Here is an 18,594-nt window from a genome sequence, read left to right on the forward strand (position 1 = left end):
AAGAAAAGAAAAGAAAAGAAAAGAAAAGAAAAGAAAAGAAAAGAAAATGCTCTACAGGCTTGTCTGCAGCCCCATCTACTGGAGGCACCTTCTCAGTTGATGCTCCCTCCTCTCTGATGACTATAGCTTGTGTCAAGTTGATGTGATGCCAGAATACCAGTTAAATATCAAAGACTTGGTAACTACAAAGCTATGACATATATATGGTTTCCTATGGATTAGACTTTTTACAAGTTACAGTAACATGGGAAATGTGAAAAGATTACAGTGTAATCTTTTAGAAGCATCTAGTTTTGTTTTTGTTTTCTATTTTTTTTTTTTTTTTTCAGGAAAAAGGAGAGCCAGACATGGAAACTACATAATTCAAAACATTAAAATCCCAAGAAAAACAAACTGGAAAAAAGATTAAAGACAAAACATGATACATTTTCAATACTTAAGTTTCTTTCTTTATATTATATACTTATATTAACAAGCCCATTTCTCTGGCTGCTTGACAAAGCCATGGCAATAACTGGAAATAATCACAATTCCAGTTTCCAAACTATGTGAGGGAAAGGGACAAAAGATAACAGCTCCCCCTCCCCAGACAAGTGAGATATTGATGGGTCTGTGGTCAGAAAAGGCTCCTGCTGCCTCTGCTGAGCTTCCAATTGCAGACAGCTGTAAAGCAAAACAGAACAAACACCCATGAGTGACAAGTGATACAGCTGCCCCTCCTCTGGATCAAACCCATGTGGTCACTGTACACACTTGACTCTGTCCTTTCTTCCCTTCTGCCTCAGTTGGACTCATCTGTAAAGTGAAATAACATGTTAGATTGGCTGTCACCAAGGTCAACCCAGCTCTCTGGGCGACTTCAGTCTGTGACTCCCCCCCAGCTCGGTCAGCACCACGGATAGCTGCCTCTCCTGCCTGTGGAGGAGCTTCTTCCGTGGCTCCTGGCCAGGAATGTGAAGTGACTGCAGGGAGAGGGAGAGCAGCCTGTCTGCTTAAAGACCTGTACAGCTGTCTCTGTCAGCCCCTCAGCCCCTCAGCCCCTCAGCCCCTCAGCCCCTCACTTCTGCCCCATTGCATGCGTTCTTTAAATTGTAAGCTGTGTTTGTGATTTGCAAGTGATTCTACAGCTTGGCCATGTTTCTCCTTCAGCCAGAGAAAACTGCTGCGAACAAGAGAACTGAGCACAGAGGAGAGAGGAGTCTTGTCTCCCCTAAAACTACAGCCTCCCCTCAGCCAGCCTCTGGTTCAAATCTGACAAATTATTGAACCATTAGTCTAAAATAATGTTCTCTCTCTCTCTCTTTCTCTACTTCCCTCTCTACCTTTCTTCCTCTACCTCCCTCTCCCTTGATCTTCCTTTCCCCCTCTTCCTTCATGCAACCTTCTGTCTCATCATATGTGTGTATACATGCATTTACATATATGTGTATGGCCATAAATTCCCCACTTACTATAACAGAAGCATTGCCTATGGTTGATAGTGACTGACTCAGTTTGAAATTAAGACATCAAATGGTCCTAGAAAATCAATATCCTAATGTTGTCAGCTTGGGCAGTGTATCTCCCAAGTACACCCATCAAGTTCCCATCTACAGAGTTTCTTCTGGCTACAAGAATCACGTTTCTTCATAAATTTCCATGTTGACTCTCAGCCCAGCCATCAGCCACCACTGACCCCTCCTTCCCTGACTTATCCAGGGCCAGAGGCCTGTCTCCAACAACAAAAAAGAGCAAAGAAGAGAAATGTAAGCTCTCTCCGGAGGCCTAGAGTAGGGAAGGTTGATGCTGAGAGAACCCTGCTCCCTGTCCCCTATTCTGCTCTGTGCAGCACGCTTAAACAAGAACCCTGATCTAGGATCTGGGACCCTATTACATTGTTCACAGATACCCACCTGCTGATTCTCCGAGAAAACCCAAGACTCACACCGCAACGAACTCTCTCTCTCTTAGAATGATTAGTATTAACTATTTAAAAAAATATATCTTTTAAATAGCATGTGGTAGTTGGAACATTTTTCTTTTGTGTTTTTGGTTTTCAGAGACCGTGTTTCTCTGTGTAGCCCTAGCTGTTCTAGAACTCACTATGTAGACCAGGCTGGCTTCAAACTCACACTGATCCACTTGTCTATGTCTCCCAAGTAGTCTTATGATGCCAGCTGTGGGCATAGACTGAGAAGGAACAAACAGACACCTATATTCCCCAACTTTAACAGTCAAACAGATTTGACTATTACAGTCTTAATCATGCTTCCGAATTGACTTGCTGTTTTTGTGTGTTCTCATCTAGTCAATGCAGAAGCCCTGCTAATTATCACCTTTCTAGTTAAACCTAGATTAGAAGTCAGCAAACAACAGCCCAGAGGGAAAACCTAGATTGCCAGTTATTTATAAATGAAATTTGATTAGAACATACCCTTTTATTTACCTGTAGTCTGTGGGTGATTTCTAATAGGGCTGAAGAGCTGAGGAACAAAGAGGAAATTCTGAGCCACACAACCTTGGATATTTACTGGCTAGGCCCTGATAGGAAATGTTTCTGACGTTTGATCTGGATTATTATATTTTTCACAAAGTACTAAAGAGACTTCTGAAAAGTTAATTTTAAGTGGTGTTTTTGTAAAATGCTGTTTGCAATGTGTTACCATAAATAACAGACCTACGTGTTGTTTTCTCAGCTTTCCAAAGAGGACGTGACAACCTTTCACAAAGAGGCAGAAAGAGAGGTAAAAAAAAAAGTGATTAATCAAATTTTAATGAATGAGAACATTTAAAAATGTCTTGAGGAGGCTCTCACTGTGCACCCCGTCTGGCCTGGAACTCATTGTGTAAGCCAGTCTTCTCCTGAACCCATAGACATACTCCCTGCCTCTGCCTTCTGAGTAAGTGGATTTTAAGACATATGCGCCGCCATGCCTGGCTCTAAATTAATTTTCTTTTAATTTTTAATGCATTATACTGGATCACATAGGCCATTTCTATGCAAGCAAATAAATGTACTCTGCACATACTCCATCAGGACCCATGGCCCTCCATTCCCCACCCATGACCCTCCACTCCCCTCTCCTGTTAGTTCCCTTTGTCTCTCAGACAGTTTCCATGTCATTTGCACACATAATTTTGTGAGACGGGCATGGTGGCACATGCCTTTAATCTTAGCACTCAAGAGGTAGAGCCAGATGAATCTCTGAGTTTGAGGCCAGTCTGGTCTACAGAGCAAGTTCCAGAACAATCAAGGCTACACAGGGAAACACTGTCTCAAAATAACAAATAATAATAATTTTGTGTCTGTGTATGAATTCTTAAGACCCACAGATGACAGCAAACATGACTTTGTCTTTCTGAGGCTGACTTGATTCACTTAACATGATGATACAACATCTCCTGTTGTATCCATTTTCTTGCAAATAACATAATTTTGATTTTTTTCTTTTTAGTGGCTAAAAGAACTTCAACTGTGTATATAAATCAGTTTCTTCACCTATTCCTCTTCTGGCACCTAGACTGGGTCCACAGCTTGTCAGGAGTGCTGCAACAAGCATTGATGGAGTAACTAGCATCTTATTCTGCACTCTGTGCGCTGAGTAACATGTCAGTTTTCTTGATTGGCTGATGAAACCAGTACCAAGACTTAAGAGCATAGCCAACATTGGTCAATTTAACAGCACGACAGACTGATGGTAACTCTCATCATCGTATTGATTAGTTAATTGATTTGGGAGTGACCGAGAGCTGCATGGGCCTTCATGTGCTGACCGTTCTTGGTAAATGAAATGAAGTGTGACCCACATGATATTTAGCAGACTTTTTTCCTTTTGCTTTTTTTTTTTTTTTTAAGACAGAGTTTCTCTGTGTAGCCTTGGCTGTCCTAGACTCACTTTGTAAACCAGGCTGGCCTCGAACTCACAGAGATCCTTCTGCCTCTGCCTCCCAAAATGCTGGGATCACAGGTGCGCGCCACCACGCCTGCTATGGAGCATACTTTGTCCTCACCCCCATAGAAAGCCACAGAAACCCACAGACCTTGGTGGTGATAAAACACCTTTATTCTAATTCTGGAAGTCCTATGTGACTTTAGCCTGTCGTTTGTCCTTTTCTAACTCAATTTACTTATCTGTAAAGATGTGCCATAGGCTTTCAAGTGAATGAAGGTGAGTGCCTGCCAGAGCCATTGTTGTTTTGACAGACTGCTCTGAAGCAACTGTGGGTACCTCCCACCCCGGCCACCAAATCGCAGCCCCACCGCACCAGCAGGCACCCTGTCACATGCTAGCACACACTCAGGCAGGCTGGGTGGAGGCAGGCACGCAGGCCTGCAGACAGACACACACAGGCGGGCTGGCAAAGGTGACAGTTCCAGCCACAGGAAAGTCAGTTCTGCCAGAACTAGCTAACAGGTGACATTACTCTTTACTTTGAGGTCCCCAGACAGCTTGTGTCAGACATTTTGTGCTACCTCCCTTTGCCCCGTGTGCAGTGCCAGCCATGTTTTAGCTGACATATCAGATATCCACATCAACACCACGTTGCCTAGATATGAACGCCTTCATGGCTTTCTGTTTCCTGTGTTACACAGGCCTCGAGGGATATGCAGGACAGAGAATTGTCTTGAGCAGCGGTTCTCAGCCTGTGGGTCACAACCCCTTTGGGCACTCAATGGCCCTTTCCCACGTGTTGCCTAAGACCATCACTGTCAGAAAACACAGATGTTTTCATTACCATTCATAACAGTAGCAAAATCACAGTTACTCCAGCTCCCAAACTTGTTGGCCACAGCAGCCAAGGTAACAACAGCCAAAAGTAACGACAGTAGAACAAAGTATCTCCAAAATATTCAGAAGAGAGTCCCTGTGCAGTGGCTGCTGTGGCCAACAAGTTTGAGAGCTGGAATTCTGTCCCACATGGCTCCAGCTGCTGAGTAGGAGTTTAGAGGTCAAGAGAAGAGCATGGTGTTATCTCTAAGCATCTAACCACTGACAAAAGAAATAATATGTATTATATTATTAAATATAATGAATGCATGCGAATTAATATATGCAACTGATTCATGTGAAAACCCAGTGCATTTTCAGTTGCACAAGCAAGATACCAAACTAGGAGGAGGGAAGGCCCTGCACAGGTCTAGAATAAAGTGAAATGTGTCCCTGCAGGTCCAAGAATTCCCAGACAAAATGCGGATTTTAGCCGTCCTGTGCTTCCGGTGCGCTGTGGCAAGGCTGAGGGGAAGCTGCATAGGGAGAAATTTGAGCAAGGTGAGTTTCCAGATCTTCAGTGGCCTTCACCTGGAAAATGGCACAAAGTAGGGGGCAGGCCCCTGTGTTGAGGGTGCCTCACGCCAGATCTAGTGTGGGATTCAAGATATAGGCAATGTCACACCTGCTAGTGAGGTTGTGAGGCCAAGTTAAGGATAAGAAGAGGACATAAGCTGAGCTGGGGCGGGGGGCGGGGGGCACACACCTTTAAGCCCAGTGCTTGAGAAGCAGAGGCAGGCAGATTTCTGAGTTCAAGGCCAGCCTGATCTACAGAGTAAGTTCTAGGACAGCCAGGGCTACACAGAGAAACCATGTCACAAAAAAAAAAAGAAAGGAAGGAAGGAAGGAAGGAAGGAAGGAAGGAAGGAAGGAAGGAAGAAAGAAAGAAAGAAAGAAAGAAAGAAAGAAAGAAAGAAAGAAAGAAAGAAAGAAAAAAAGAAAGAAAGAAAGAAAGAAAAGAGAGAAAAGAAAAAAGAAAAGAGGGCATGATGCAAGGCCAAGTCCAGAAGAACCAGAGCTTTTGACATTACTCTCGTAGTGGAGACACAGAGTGCATTTAATTACCCCAGCAACAAAAGTTCTTCCAGGGACTGCCTGAGCCCAGCGCTGGGGCTTCTACGAGCCATGAGTGACGGAGGTACCTCTCTCAGTAGATGCCCACGAGGAAAATGGGTCTCATGTGTCACGTGTGCTGTCTGTAACACAACTTTGGCACAACGGGATTAACACACCTGTGGTGTTTCCAGGAGTGACATTCACAGATGCCAGTCAAGGGCCTATTTCACTCAATGGCAGCTTCTTGGGAGAGTCTCAGGCCTGCTGTGTTTGGTTTTTTTTTTTTTTTTTTTTTTTTTTTTTTTGGCATCACACCCCAGAGAGGCAGCAGGAATGAGGGCATTTTCTGTGTGTATATATATATATATATATATATATTTTTTTTTCTCTTCCTTGAGAAACCCAGGGCCTTGTTGTGCACATGAGGCCAGCCCTATGCCACTGTTCTTGCCACAAGTTGCAGTTTTGCATGTTTTACTACAAACCCATTGCCTCTGTGAAAAGGGCACATAAGATCCCCATGTAGCACCTCATACCAGAGTGAGCGCTTCCACACCTGCTTGGGAAATGTGCGTGCCTGGGAAATTCATCCTCAAGCTTTGTGGATCCACTACCTGTAATATCTGTCCAACTTTAAGCTAAGGAAAGTAGAAATTTTGAATTGGAAGAAAGAGATTTAGCTTTACCAGTGTATTATCCCTGTGTTCTTTGCTCTATTGGACTATTCAACAAGCTTCCAATGTGTGAACCCTGGGGGAGACAGTCAGAACTGAACCATAGACCAGCTTCTCTATCATCTACATGAGTCTCTCTAACACGGAACTTCCTCTTTTATGAAATGAGAATAAGATATCCCTCACCGTATCGCCATGAGGGAAAAAAAAGACTATGAAAATTACCGCTGTTAAAGTACAGAACTAGTGGTCTATCATCTGTCATGCCTGGCCTTCCTTCCCACAACACAGTTCTTTCTTAAGGTTTTTATTTTATGAGTATGCGTGTTTGGCTGCACCTGTGTCTGTGCACTGCAAATGTGCCTCATGCCCATGGAGACCAAAAGAGGACATAAGAACTGGAGTTACAGATGGTTGTGAGCTGCCACGTGGGCTCTGAGCTCTGAACCCGGGTCTTCTGCAAGAGCAGCAGGCGCTCTTAACCACTGAACCATCTCTCTAGCTCCAGTGTAGTTCTTTTGTTATCAACAAATAGATTTTTTTTCCCCTTTTGATTCTACTGCCTGCATGTAATTTAGCCATCCCGTCTAGATAACATTTCCAGAAACACTTTTTAACATCAAATAGCCACGCGTCTAAAATATGCAAAGTAAGCCAGGCACGTTGCTGCACTCCTGTGATCCCAGCACTTGGGGAGCAGGTGGATCTTCGTGAGTTCGAGCCAGCCAGGTTTACAAAATGAGTCCAGGACAGCCGGAACTACACAGAGAAACTCACAAGCAAAGAAGGAAACAAACAAAATATGCAAAATAGCCAACTGTCACGAGCTGAAAGAACAACATTGTAGAAGTGAGGCGGGAGCAGCCTTCTGTGTTGACAGCTTCCTCATGGCAGGATTCACAAGAGCCCAGCAGGGAACTTTGTGTCCACACTCACCTTTCTAAAATGCAAGTTGGCCCTACCCCAAGCACAGTAAAAGGAAGAGAGAGAATCCTGGTCACGTCTTAGGAACATTCGTTTGGTTTTTTTGGTTTTTTTTTTTTTTCTCTTAATATTACATTAAAGGTAATTGTAAAGGCGGGAAAGACAATTTTGTGGTTAAGAGCGCTAGCTGCTCTTCCAAAGGACCCAAGTTTGATTCCAAGCACCCACATGGTGGCTCACGCCCATCTATAAACACAGTTCCAGGAGAGACAATGCTCTTTTCCGGCCTTTGTGGGCAGTAAATACGCTTGCTGTGCACAGACACACTTGCAGGCAAAGCACAAACACTCCAAAATAAATGAATTCTTTAGAAAACGCTTAAAGGGCAGTGTCAGTGGTAGTTACTCTGTGTCTCTGCCTGTCAGGTTGACTGTGTGGCTCCTGGTGACTGAGGGGAATGCACACGTTCCTGAGTTTGAACCTGAGCCCTAGATCCAGCATGATATAGCTGATAGTGTTTGTCTTTGTCTTACAGGCATCTATGAGAAGAGCATAGAGAATGAGAAGGGACAGTGGTTCACTCCCCCAGAGTTTGAAATTGAAGGAAAACACGAAAATTCCAAGAAATGGAGGCAAAGCATACGCTGCTTCGGATGGACCCTGCAAGAACTGATAAAGGTAATAGGGCAGCAGATAGCATCCATGGCTCCTGAGTAAGATGGTGGATTACAAGTTTCTTCTGTGTGAATGGTAGCTTCTATGGAAGCTTTCTCGTTGTGACTATTAGCTTCAACCAAAGATCTCACTGTCATAACCCACTGGTACCAAATGTTAGCAGAATTCTGTGTCCACAATACCACTAAGGCTTGTGGCCAGAATACCATTCAAGCATTACATTGGCTGGCTTGTATTATAGCTTAATTCTCTTAAATGCATTTACTCGAATCCTTTGGGTGGTAGGAGAACAGACTGTGGCCTTTACTCCTAACTGGTTGCATAAAATTTGGTAGCGTGGATATAATTTAAATTGGGATGGTGGTGTTTTAACTTGTAGTGCCAGGGGTGGAAATGATCTATAGAAGATAACTCGCCCATGTGAATGCCTGAGCTGTGGAATGTTGCAGGAGTATTTCTTCCACTCCATCATCTCTTATTCTTGAAAAGGAATGGCCAAGTGTGGGGGGTCATACCTATAATTCCAGCACTTGGGAAACTGAGGGAGAGAGATTGCCCAGACTCTGTAGTGAGTTCCAGGATGGCCTAGATCACAGAGTGAGACCATACATCAACTTCCTCCACACCAAAAGAAAAATAAATAATAGTAATTTAAAGTTTGCATTTTAAAAATAAGTTCTTTGATCTTCATTCATACTAATCCTCTGAATTGGGGAAAGTCGGGAGGTTTCCTTGGTAGCTGAACCTATTTCTTTTGACTCAGGGAACACTGATGTCTCTCTGCCAATATCTCAGGTGGCCCTTCCCTGTGTCATTCTCACAATAAAGGAAAAAGGGTCACTCACTGAGTATCGGCTGAGCTGCGTCAAAAGCCATGGGGAATGCAGGTGTGAGCCCCTGGCGAGGGCAAGGCTGCACCCGCAGACCCATCACGGTTACTGCTGTGAAGAGAGGCACCGACAGGAAGTGATGCTGTAATATCGCTTAGCTTAGTATAGCCAAGAGATGAGATGGCTAGTTCTGGGTTGGAGGTTAAAGATAGTGTCATGGAACAGTCTTCACCGAGTCGGGTCATAAAGGACGATAGTCCTGACAAAGTGTAGAATGGGGCTTTCCGCATGGGGAAAGAAGAGCATGAAAACCAGCCCTCAGTGTGTCAGGAAGCTAAAAGCAATCAAGTGGCATGCCTTGTCTGAGCCACTATAAAGGGGACCAGGCCAGGGGTGAGGGGAGGTCTAAATGTTTCCTTGATTGACTCACTGTGGGAGCACGGGAAATAATTTCTATGAAGACACCTTGTATTTAACAACAGGACGCCCAGCTAGCAATATCTAGAAGGCAGTTAGAAATACCTCGCTCATGAGATAAAACCAAAGACCCCACTGCATCACTAACCTCTTTGTCTTTCAGGAAGGAAAACTACCAGACCCACCACGGAAGAGGAAAAAGGTAGTTATACCACCGTGTCCTGCCATGTTGTCTGAGGCTATTGTCTGCAAATTGTTTTCCATCTCCGCACAGCCTTATACATTTTGGATTGACACATTTGGATTTGACCAAACTAGACTTTATTTTATGGTGTTCTTATAGTTGTTGTTTTACACAGTGTAAGGTCTTTTCTGAGCATGAAAACATTTGAGATAGAGATGGGAACCAACATTGGGAGCCATCACATGAGTGATCTCTTCTGTCTTTCAGAAAGAAAACCCACCAAATCCACAGCAAACAAAGAAAAAGGTAACTGCCCTGTGACCTCCCGCCATGAGGTCAGAGGCCAACATCTGCAAGTTGTTAGTTGCCCGTCTGTGCCACATTATACTTGTTAAATTCACTGATTATGATGAAACGGATTTTATAATGTGACATTATTGCAGTTGATATTTTCAAATATTACACAATGTAAAAGGCCAGGGTGCCATTTAACATTAAAACATTTGGGCCTGAGGTGGAAAAGATCCTTAAAAATAGTAAAAGCTCAGACTGGCGATAGGGGCTCGAGAAGTAGAGGTACTCGCCAAACCTGATGATCTGAGTTCAATCCCCAGAAACCGTAAGATGGAAAGAGAAAACAGGCTCCCAAAAGGTGTCCTTCGCTCTCCACCTAGGTGTCACATGAGTATCTACACACATGCAGAAAAGAAAAGAAAATGTCATTTTTTAAAACCCAGGGGCTGGAAAGATAGCTCAGTGGTTACGAGCACTAGCTGCTCTTCCAAAAGACACTGGTTTATTCCCAGCATTCACGTGGGAGCTCACAACCATCTCTAACCCTGGCCCAGGGTTAGGTGTGCTCTTCTGACCTCTTAAGGCACCAGCTGCAGACACTGCCACACTTCTCTTGTTCTTCTGCTGGAGGCAGCCACTTCAGCTTCACCTCTGGATAACTCACTTGGGTGAATGAGGCGGATGCTGAGGCTGCTGGTCAATGAACCACTGCTCCATACACAGAGATCTCACCTGATGGCTGTGCCTCAGAACCCCTCGGAACATTCAAGGATCCAATTCAGAGACTTGAAATTGCTGATGATGGGATCCTAGATATATGTTTTGTTTTTCTTCCTCAGTGTCAAGGATCAAACCTAGGGCCTTGTTGATGCTAGGTTGAACATTCTACCACTGAGCTGTACTCTCAAGCCTTGAATTTTTTTTTTCATTCCATGAGTGACTTTAGTCTATAACACATTGAAGACTACTACCAAATAAGAGAACAAATTTCTTCTTTAAAAAAAGGTGGGGAGACGGTTCAGCATGGCGGCCTCCACACCTCCAGGGCCGATGAGCACCCGCCCGCTCACCCGAGTTCGTCACCGCCCCACCTTCGCAGGGACAGCTGCAGCGTGCAGAGGTTCCCGGTGGCCACCAAGTTGCCGGCCAGGATGTGAGACGGCCTGTCGGCCTGTTGGGAGAGCACTGTCCTATATGCCACTTAGAGCAGATTGCACAGGCTCAGGACACGGCAGCAGGAGAAGGCCAGATCCCATGGCTGAAAGTTATGGTGTTATGATGTTAAAGAGTTAAGTTAGCCTGAGTGACTCCATTTTGAAATGAGGAGCCATTTTGACGGGGAGCTGAACTCACATACCAGGAAATATCACAGAATGTGCACCTGGCAGAAAAGAAAGTTAGCTCTCCTAGCAATGGCCTCCAGGAAATATCACAGAATAAATGTTTAGTAAAAAATAGAGACAATTTCCCTGGCAATTGTGGTTATGTAAACAGTCACCTTTCTCCTATGGCTTTTACCCAATCCTGTAACGTCAAGGCATGAAACCCCCTGCTTGCAGTTTTCCTTTAAAAACCCTGCTCACCCAGGGTTTGGGGTTCTACTTCTCTCCTGCTGTGTCAGTGAGACTTGAGTCCCGAGTTCGATTGCTCTCATAATAAAGCTCTCTTGCTCTTGCATTGAGTCGTCTCCTGGTGGTCTCTGAGGGTCCCGTGATCCTGGTATTTCAACGACGGCTCTATTGATTATACAGTTCATGAAGCCCGGAACAAAACCACCAATGTTTACTTGATAGTGATTAGCTTTGGTCTCTTCATGTACGCCAAGAGGAATAAGAGGAAAATTATGAGAATATTTAGTGTGCCACCTTTGGAAGAAACATTTTCAGAGACCAATTTTATGACACAATGAGCAAAATTCACTTAAGACAAGTGGAAATGTGTTCCATTTCAAGAAAGTATGAATATCAGCAGCCACAGAGCCAAGCTGACAGTGTGCAGCTCTCGTTGGAGTGAAATATCAACGGAATGAGCAACGGAAGTGATTATGAAGCAGTATGGAACCTGTTCCTTGTCCCCTCTGCTAAATCATGAACTGCATTTAGAAAACATCAGATAAAGTCATCTTACCTATGCCTCTCCTCCTCAGCTTTCTATTGTTGCATCTTTCTAGGACTTGCTGTGTAAGTACAAAAACCCGTAGAAGGAAGCTGCTTTGTGACTAGAGACGGGGGCTTTCCCTTTTGAGAATCTTTGATGTCTTCAGGATACGGTGAAAAATACAAGTGTGTCTTTGGAAGCAAGAATCCCAGAGTTAATGTCACTTCAGAATATTTTTAGAGTTAAAACATGAATTTCAGCCGGGTGTAGTGGTGCATGTCTGTAATCCCAGCACTCAGGGAGGCAGAGTTGGGTGGATCTCTGTGAGTTCAAGGCCAGCACGGTCTACAAAAGCAAGTCCAGAACAGCCAGGAGTGTAACACAGAGAAATCCTTTCTTGAAAAACAAAAAAGCTGCTGGGGTTGTTTGCCCTCAGGATGTGGTCTGTGATGTTTAGCGTTGGCAGAAGGCTACTTTGTGTTGCTGTCACTGTTCATGGTTCTTTGAGTTAGGGCTTTTCGAGACTTGGTATGACACACCACGAACCATGTAGTCGCTTCTCCCCCATGAAGCATATCCTATCTGCTGCTTGTAGATGCTTTCTGTCACTGCATTTGTCTCACTCTAATTATATTCCCCCCCAAAAAAGGGGGGAGCACTCACTGCCCTTCTAGGGACCTGGGTTTGAAACCTAGCACTAGTGGCTCTCAACCATGTGTAATTCTGGTTCCAGGCACTCTAACTTCCTACCCCTGCAGGCCCCAGGCTCACGAGTGGTGCACAGACATACATGCAGGCAAAATATCCATACATATAAATTTCGAATGAAAATAAAATACTAAAGAGGCAAGAGCAGGGCTCAGTGTTTGCCTTGTGGTAGGGTGCTTGTCTAGCATACTCCAGAACTCCAGTACCATGGAGAGAGGGCCAGGGAAGCTGGAGGTACATGGAGATGAACCTTAATGGTACACTGATGGCTAGGCCTGGGTTCCATGCCCACATTAAAAAAGACAAACCTCAGGCCGCCAGCCTTCTAGACAATGGAACTCCTTGTAGATTTGCTGTTTACTGCTCTTTCTTGGGTCTCGCTTGCAGTGTTTTGATAGGATAAAGGCTCAGAAGCCTTGACCCAGTAGTTTGAAAAGAGTGGTCAGCAAACAAAGCCTCACCTGACATTTCTGTTGCAAGAGAGATGGAGATAGATGCCCCTCCCCCAAGATGTCCCCCATGGACCATTCAAGGTTCCTATTGAAAGAGATCCTGCGGACCAGATTCATTTTTTCAGTCTAGAATTGGCACTTCGTGTAGAGTTCTTGTATCGTAGTAGACGTCTGGGTGAAGAAACCACAAATGGTAATTTTATTCACTTCAGCCCTGACTCATTAGGTGTTTTCCTTTGCTGGTAATGTTGTAAGTGATGGATTCTGCACCACAATAACAGCAAGCCCTAAACATGCGTGAGAATGAGGCAAGACCTAAAAATTGGGATGAACATGACTGGTGTAGGGCTGGGCGTCTGAGATGGGGGCTGGGGGAGGAGGGTGGTGTGTATACAGGGTTCACACCCAGGCTTCAGATGCAAAAGAGGAACAGAGTCAGTGTTACAGAACCATGGAGATCTCCCAAGAGGATCAGGGTATGAATGCTGCAGGCTCAAACAAGGCCAGAATACAGAACTGAAAGTCTAGGGAAGGGTGGTCATAGGAGGAGCTATTAAGCTGAGGCAAAAGAAATGAGTCAGGGTGCAGGACAGAACCCAGGGAATCCCCAGATTCTAGTGGTTTAGCCGGATCTCCTTGGGTGGTTCCCCTGGCCACATTCCTTGAACTTTAGAAATGTCACCTTGGAAGCTGAGCCAGGAGGATCAGAACCCAAACTGGCCCTGCCTACATGAGGTCCCTCTCAAAGAAAATTACAGTGATGAAATTAACTGATTAATTAAGACAGATAAGGCATTGCATTTTGGAGTCAGGCTTTCCTGAATAATAAATTTATCAGGTTATCTTTAATTCATATATATATGTATGTATATGTATATATATATATGTATATGTATATATATATGTATATGTGTATATATATATATATATATATTTGCTACTCTTGCTATTGAAGTTGTTGTTATTTTAGTGTCAGGACTCCTGATTTCACAATATAAATTTTTCTAGTCTGATGTGTTCCAACAAGTCCCTGAACTTTATTTCAAACCAGGATGTCTTCTTCTAAAATCTCTGCTCAATACTACTCCTTAATATTTTGAGGAGATGGGCTGGAGAGATAGATCAATAGTTAAGAGCACTGGCTGCTCTCAGAGAAGACCCAGGTTTGATTCCCAGCACCCACATGGCCGCTCAGAACCACCTGCAAATCCAAGTCGTGGCTCTGAGTTCCTCTTCTGGCCTCTGCAGGCACCTGCACATACGTGGCCTATATGTAGTAATTAATATATTAATATATAATGAATATACTAACATATATTTTGAGATATATTAATATATTTATGTATAAATATTAATGTTAATTAATATTTATATGTATATATAATATGGAGAGAGAGGGAGGGATGAAAGGAGAGATAGAGACACTCAGGCACACACAAAACTAATAAAATATAATAAAATAAAAATAAATAAAGCCAGGTGTGGTGGCACACACATTTAATCCCAGCCCTTAGGCAGGTGGATCTCTGTGAGTTCTAGGCCAGCCTTGTCTACAAAGCAAGTCCAGAACAGCCAAAGCTACACAGAGAAACCCCTGCCTCAGAACACCAAATAAATAATAAATAAGTATAAAAACAAATAAATATTTGAAACACAGCTTTGGAGTAGAGAGATTTCTAGGCCTCCTTGGTATAGGCAAAGGCCACGTGCTCTAGAATTCTTGGGTTGCACCAATCTTGAAGATCTCTGCAACATTTCTCCTTATAGCTGGAAAATTCAGAAACATGCACAGTGTGCCGCCAGCGACGGAAATTGTACCCCTGCGCTAACTGTAGAAAACCCTACCATAAGAAATGCCACATCCCACCTGTGGAAGATGAGAGGTTAGTAAGACAGCCCGGCCCCCAGCCCTTCATCCTGAGGGCACACCTCCTCCCTCACATACACACACACAGAGTTGCTGTCCCCAGTTGGATGTGTCTTGGTACAATGGGAAACAAGACCCTTAGTCTCAAGATCCGAAAGTATCCCGATCTGTTTCGCAGCACTCATGGCAGAAGATTAATGGAAAGAAAGACCTTGCCAGCGGCTGCCTAAAAGAAGTGTCCCTCCATGCCTCCTACATACTCCATTGACATGATAGCGCCATATAGGGCTTGTTGGTTTCAGCCATATATTCCCCTTCCCCACCATGGAATTGCAAAGTTGATAAAGCTGGCCTGTGTTGAGCCTTCAGAAGTCCACCCAGCATTGTATCAAACCAGCTACTTCTGGGCTGCAGGACACACCATGAGAACTGTCAACTCTGTGTGTCAGTACCCGCCTCCACCCCCACCCCTACCAAAGCACTTCTTTGCTATATATGTGTCCCTGGACAGAGATGGTATGTGAGATTCCATAACGTGGACAAGGGATTTGCTGCGTTCTGTGGAGGTGTGGACAGAACTCCTGTGGCCCAGAGGCTGATCTCTGCTGGGATTCTCTTAACAGAGAATTGCTGGAACCTGGAGGCAGGAGCTGATGCAGAGGCGTGGAGGAGTACTGCTCACTGGCTCGCTCCTCATAGCTTGTTCAGTTATTTTCTTCTAGCACTCAGGACCACCTGGCCAAGGGTGGCACAGCCTGTAAGGAGCTGGATCTCTCACATCTATCGTCAACCAGGATAATGCACTGTAGGCTTTTCCACAGGCCAATCCGGTTAAGGCATTTTCCTCATTTGAGGTTTCCTCTTCCAAATGACTCAAGTTGACTTAAAATTAGCCAGCATGTGGGGTAAAGCAGAAACTGTTTGACACCATCAGTAAGTTGCCTTTTCAGTGTTTCTGTAACATGGATTATAGCACAGACCTGGCAATGCCAGGAAAGGTGCCTATAGCTTGTGCTCCAGCAAGGCTAGAAGCAAGGCTGAGAAGCAAGAGCTGCTTTCTGGTTTCCTGATTGTACCTCTCATCTTATTGGCTCATCAAGGTTCAGGGCTCCTTGTTCAAGGCACTAAATTCACTGTTATGACCAAATATGGCTTGTCAAATTCCAAATGTTCGGATGGAAACTTCAGGTTTTGAGGTCAATAGGAATCCATCATTTCCTTGAGGTAAGCACCTCATTCAACACATTCAGTATTAATGGAAGGTTATCTTTGCATGTTGAGCCTCCATGGAGCTCCAGTACAGCATCCTCCCAGAGCAAAGTTGAATGCAAGGTAGAAACCACTTGTCATCCTTGAATTAGGGTCTTTATCAGCCACGGGGATGGGGGCTTGTTCACAGACTCTGTCTGCCCTTGCTCACTTTATGCCTGACCTCTCAGTGGTCAATGGTGCTGTGTCTTCTGCAAGACAGAGACAAATGATCAGCTACGGTGCCAAGGGATTCAAGCGTGTCATAAGGAATCTGGGGTCCAGAAGAGGAAAATGTCATCCAAGGACCAGCTGGTGAGTCAGTACAAAGCCGAAGGTCCCTCTTTCAGGTTAGCAGAGGAAGGTGATCTCACAGACGGTGAGGACCGGAGCCCCAAGGGAAATGGTGATGTGCTTTGATCATGTGACCCACCACTAAACTCTCTACTCAGAGAGTAACTACATTTCAGATTTGTCTCAAAGACGGGAAAGGTCAGGGAGTCGTTCCGTGCGTCTTGGGATTTAAACAGGCCTTTTCTAAGTTCTCTTCCATTTAGAATCACCTTTCATCTTTTGCAGAGATGTGAGCAGCTTCTCTTGACTATCTATTGCTATCCAATAAGTGCCTTTTTTATCCCCAAACCAAAGCAAGTGAGTAACAACAACAAAATTGAAACCTTGTGATCTGATTCCTCAAAAAAGTTGACTTTGTCTTTGCCTTGTTGATGGGTAGTATCTCTGTGTAGGTAACCATAATAGCAAATTACCATAGAGTGGGGGCAGTATATACAATAGTAATTTGTTTCTTATGGTTCTAGAGACCAGAGGTCTGAGGCCAAGGTGCCAAAATAATTGGGTTCTGGTGAGGGTCTTCTACATATTTTTTTTTTTTTTTGAGACAGAGTCTCACTGTGTGGATCTGGCTGACCTGGAACTCACCAGGCTGGCCTCAGACTCACAGAGATTCACCTGCCTCTGCTTCCCATGTGCTAGGATTAAATGGGTGTGTCACCACCACCGGCTAAAAGTCTTCTTCTGGGATGCAGATGGCTGACTTCTGACTGTTCTCTCATAGGGTGAGAAGAGAGGGAGAGCGCTCTCTAGAATCCCAGTAAGGGCACTAATCCCGCTCAGAGGGGCTAGGTCTTCGTGACCTACTGACCTTGCGATGGCTTTACTTCTTAGTTCTAATGCATCAGGGGGTTAGGGTTGGGGTGGAGATGAAAACATTTCAGACAGAGTCCATGACTGAGGAAATGAATGGAAGGTTGACTCAGGACTGTGCTGACAGCCCTCCCTTCTCTGATGTCTTCCACAGAGGAAAGAGGACTTTCCAGACCTCCAGAAGCACATGTGGCTGAACAAAATCAAAAACAGGCTGAATAAGAAAGCATACCATTCAGTACAATCCTTTGTGAGGGACATGCGCCTCATCTTTCGGAACCACAGCATCTTCTATAAAGTAAGAGGCTCTGCTTGGCTTCCTTTCTGCTTCCAGTGGAGTTACCATTTCCCATGCTGGGTAGCTGCTGTAACTGCCCTCATCGTGGGGCAAGCCCATGCACGTCAAATCTGAGGGAGGGCTCTAAAAGCCCCATAACGCAGGTGGGGAGAGCAACAGTGCGTCACCGAGGACCTCTGAAGGCTCCACTTCTGGACAGTTCATTTTTCACCCACAGAAAGCAACAGGCTACAGGGCTGTCCATCATTGCAGGAATTTGGGATTTCAAATTGGGTCCTATTCCTGTGGTATCTCATTATGTGAATACAGGGAAGTATTAAAATACAGGGAAGTATTTTAAAGACAGCATTTCTCATCTATAACGGGAGAAAATCATATTTCTCAAATTGAAAAAAAAAAAAGCTCAAAAAAATTTTTTCTTTCTGAATTCCTAGTGCTGTTGAGAAAAGTTCTTACCACAGGGCTGGAGAGATACTCAGCAGTTAAGAGAACTCACTGCTCTTGGAAAGGACCAGAGTTCGGTTCCCAGAACCCACATTCTGGGGGCCACCTGTCACTCCAACTCCAGGGAATTCAACACCCTTCTTCTAACTCCTCAAGCACCTGAACTCACATGTACATACCCACATAAGTACGCATCCTCAAAGATAATAAGTCTTTCTGCCTCCTGTTCCATATAGATCCCTCAGCTTTGAGGGGAAGAGTTTGATGAAATCATCCCATTTAGGGCTTAGGGCTCCAGAGTTTCTCACTCCTGAACATTGTCCAGTTTGTGGGTCTCTGTGTTGATTCCCATATACTGCAAGAAGAGGCTGCTCTGATGAGGGTCGAGGGATGCTCTGCCCTCTGTCTGATATATAACAATACTAACACTGCTCTTAATAATAATTATAACAATGACAATAAATCTTTTTAAAATTGCCATAGAATTAGAAAAGCCCCCAGTCTTTGGCTCAGG

The 18,594-nt window shown here is 44.4% G+C and overlaps 1 protein-coding gene across 5 annotated transcripts in view; it reads left to right on the forward strand.

The window, feature by feature from the left end:
• The window catches only part of LOC110561688 (nuclear autoantigen Sp-100-like), a 72,429-nt gene that overhangs the window by 49,734 nt on the left and 4,101 nt on the right, over nt 1-18,594 (forward strand). For 3 of the 5 annotated variants that reach the window (XM_060368762.1, XM_060368763.1, XM_060368761.1), the window contains 9 exons: nt 2,676-2,723; nt 5,148-5,249; nt 7,938-8,080; nt 9,488-9,526; nt 9,776-9,814; nt 14,827-14,942; nt 16,366-16,489; nt 16,754-16,825; nt 17,493-17,636. In XM_060368762.1, coding sequence (XP_060224745.1) covers nt 2,676-2,723; nt 5,148-5,249; nt 7,938-8,080; nt 9,488-9,526; nt 9,776-9,814; nt 14,827-14,942; nt 16,366-16,489; nt 16,754-16,825; nt 17,493-17,636 — 827 coding nt within the window. Of the gene's footprint in view, nt 1-2,675; nt 2,724-5,147; nt 5,250-7,937; nt 8,081-9,487; nt 9,527-9,775; nt 9,815-10,807; nt 11,480-14,826; nt 14,943-16,365; nt 16,490-16,753; nt 16,826-17,492; nt 17,637-18,594 lie in introns of those variants that run through there. The other 2 variants (XM_060368764.1, XM_060368765.1) reach the window with 2 other exon arrangements.

Source organism: Meriones unguiculatus, chromosome 15, assembly GCF_030254825.1.
Source record: "Meriones unguiculatus strain TT.TT164.6M chromosome 15, Bangor_MerUng_6.1, whole genome shotgun sequence".
Classification (NCBI taxonomy): domain Eukaryota; kingdom Metazoa; phylum Chordata; class Mammalia; order Rodentia; family Muridae; genus Meriones; species Meriones unguiculatus.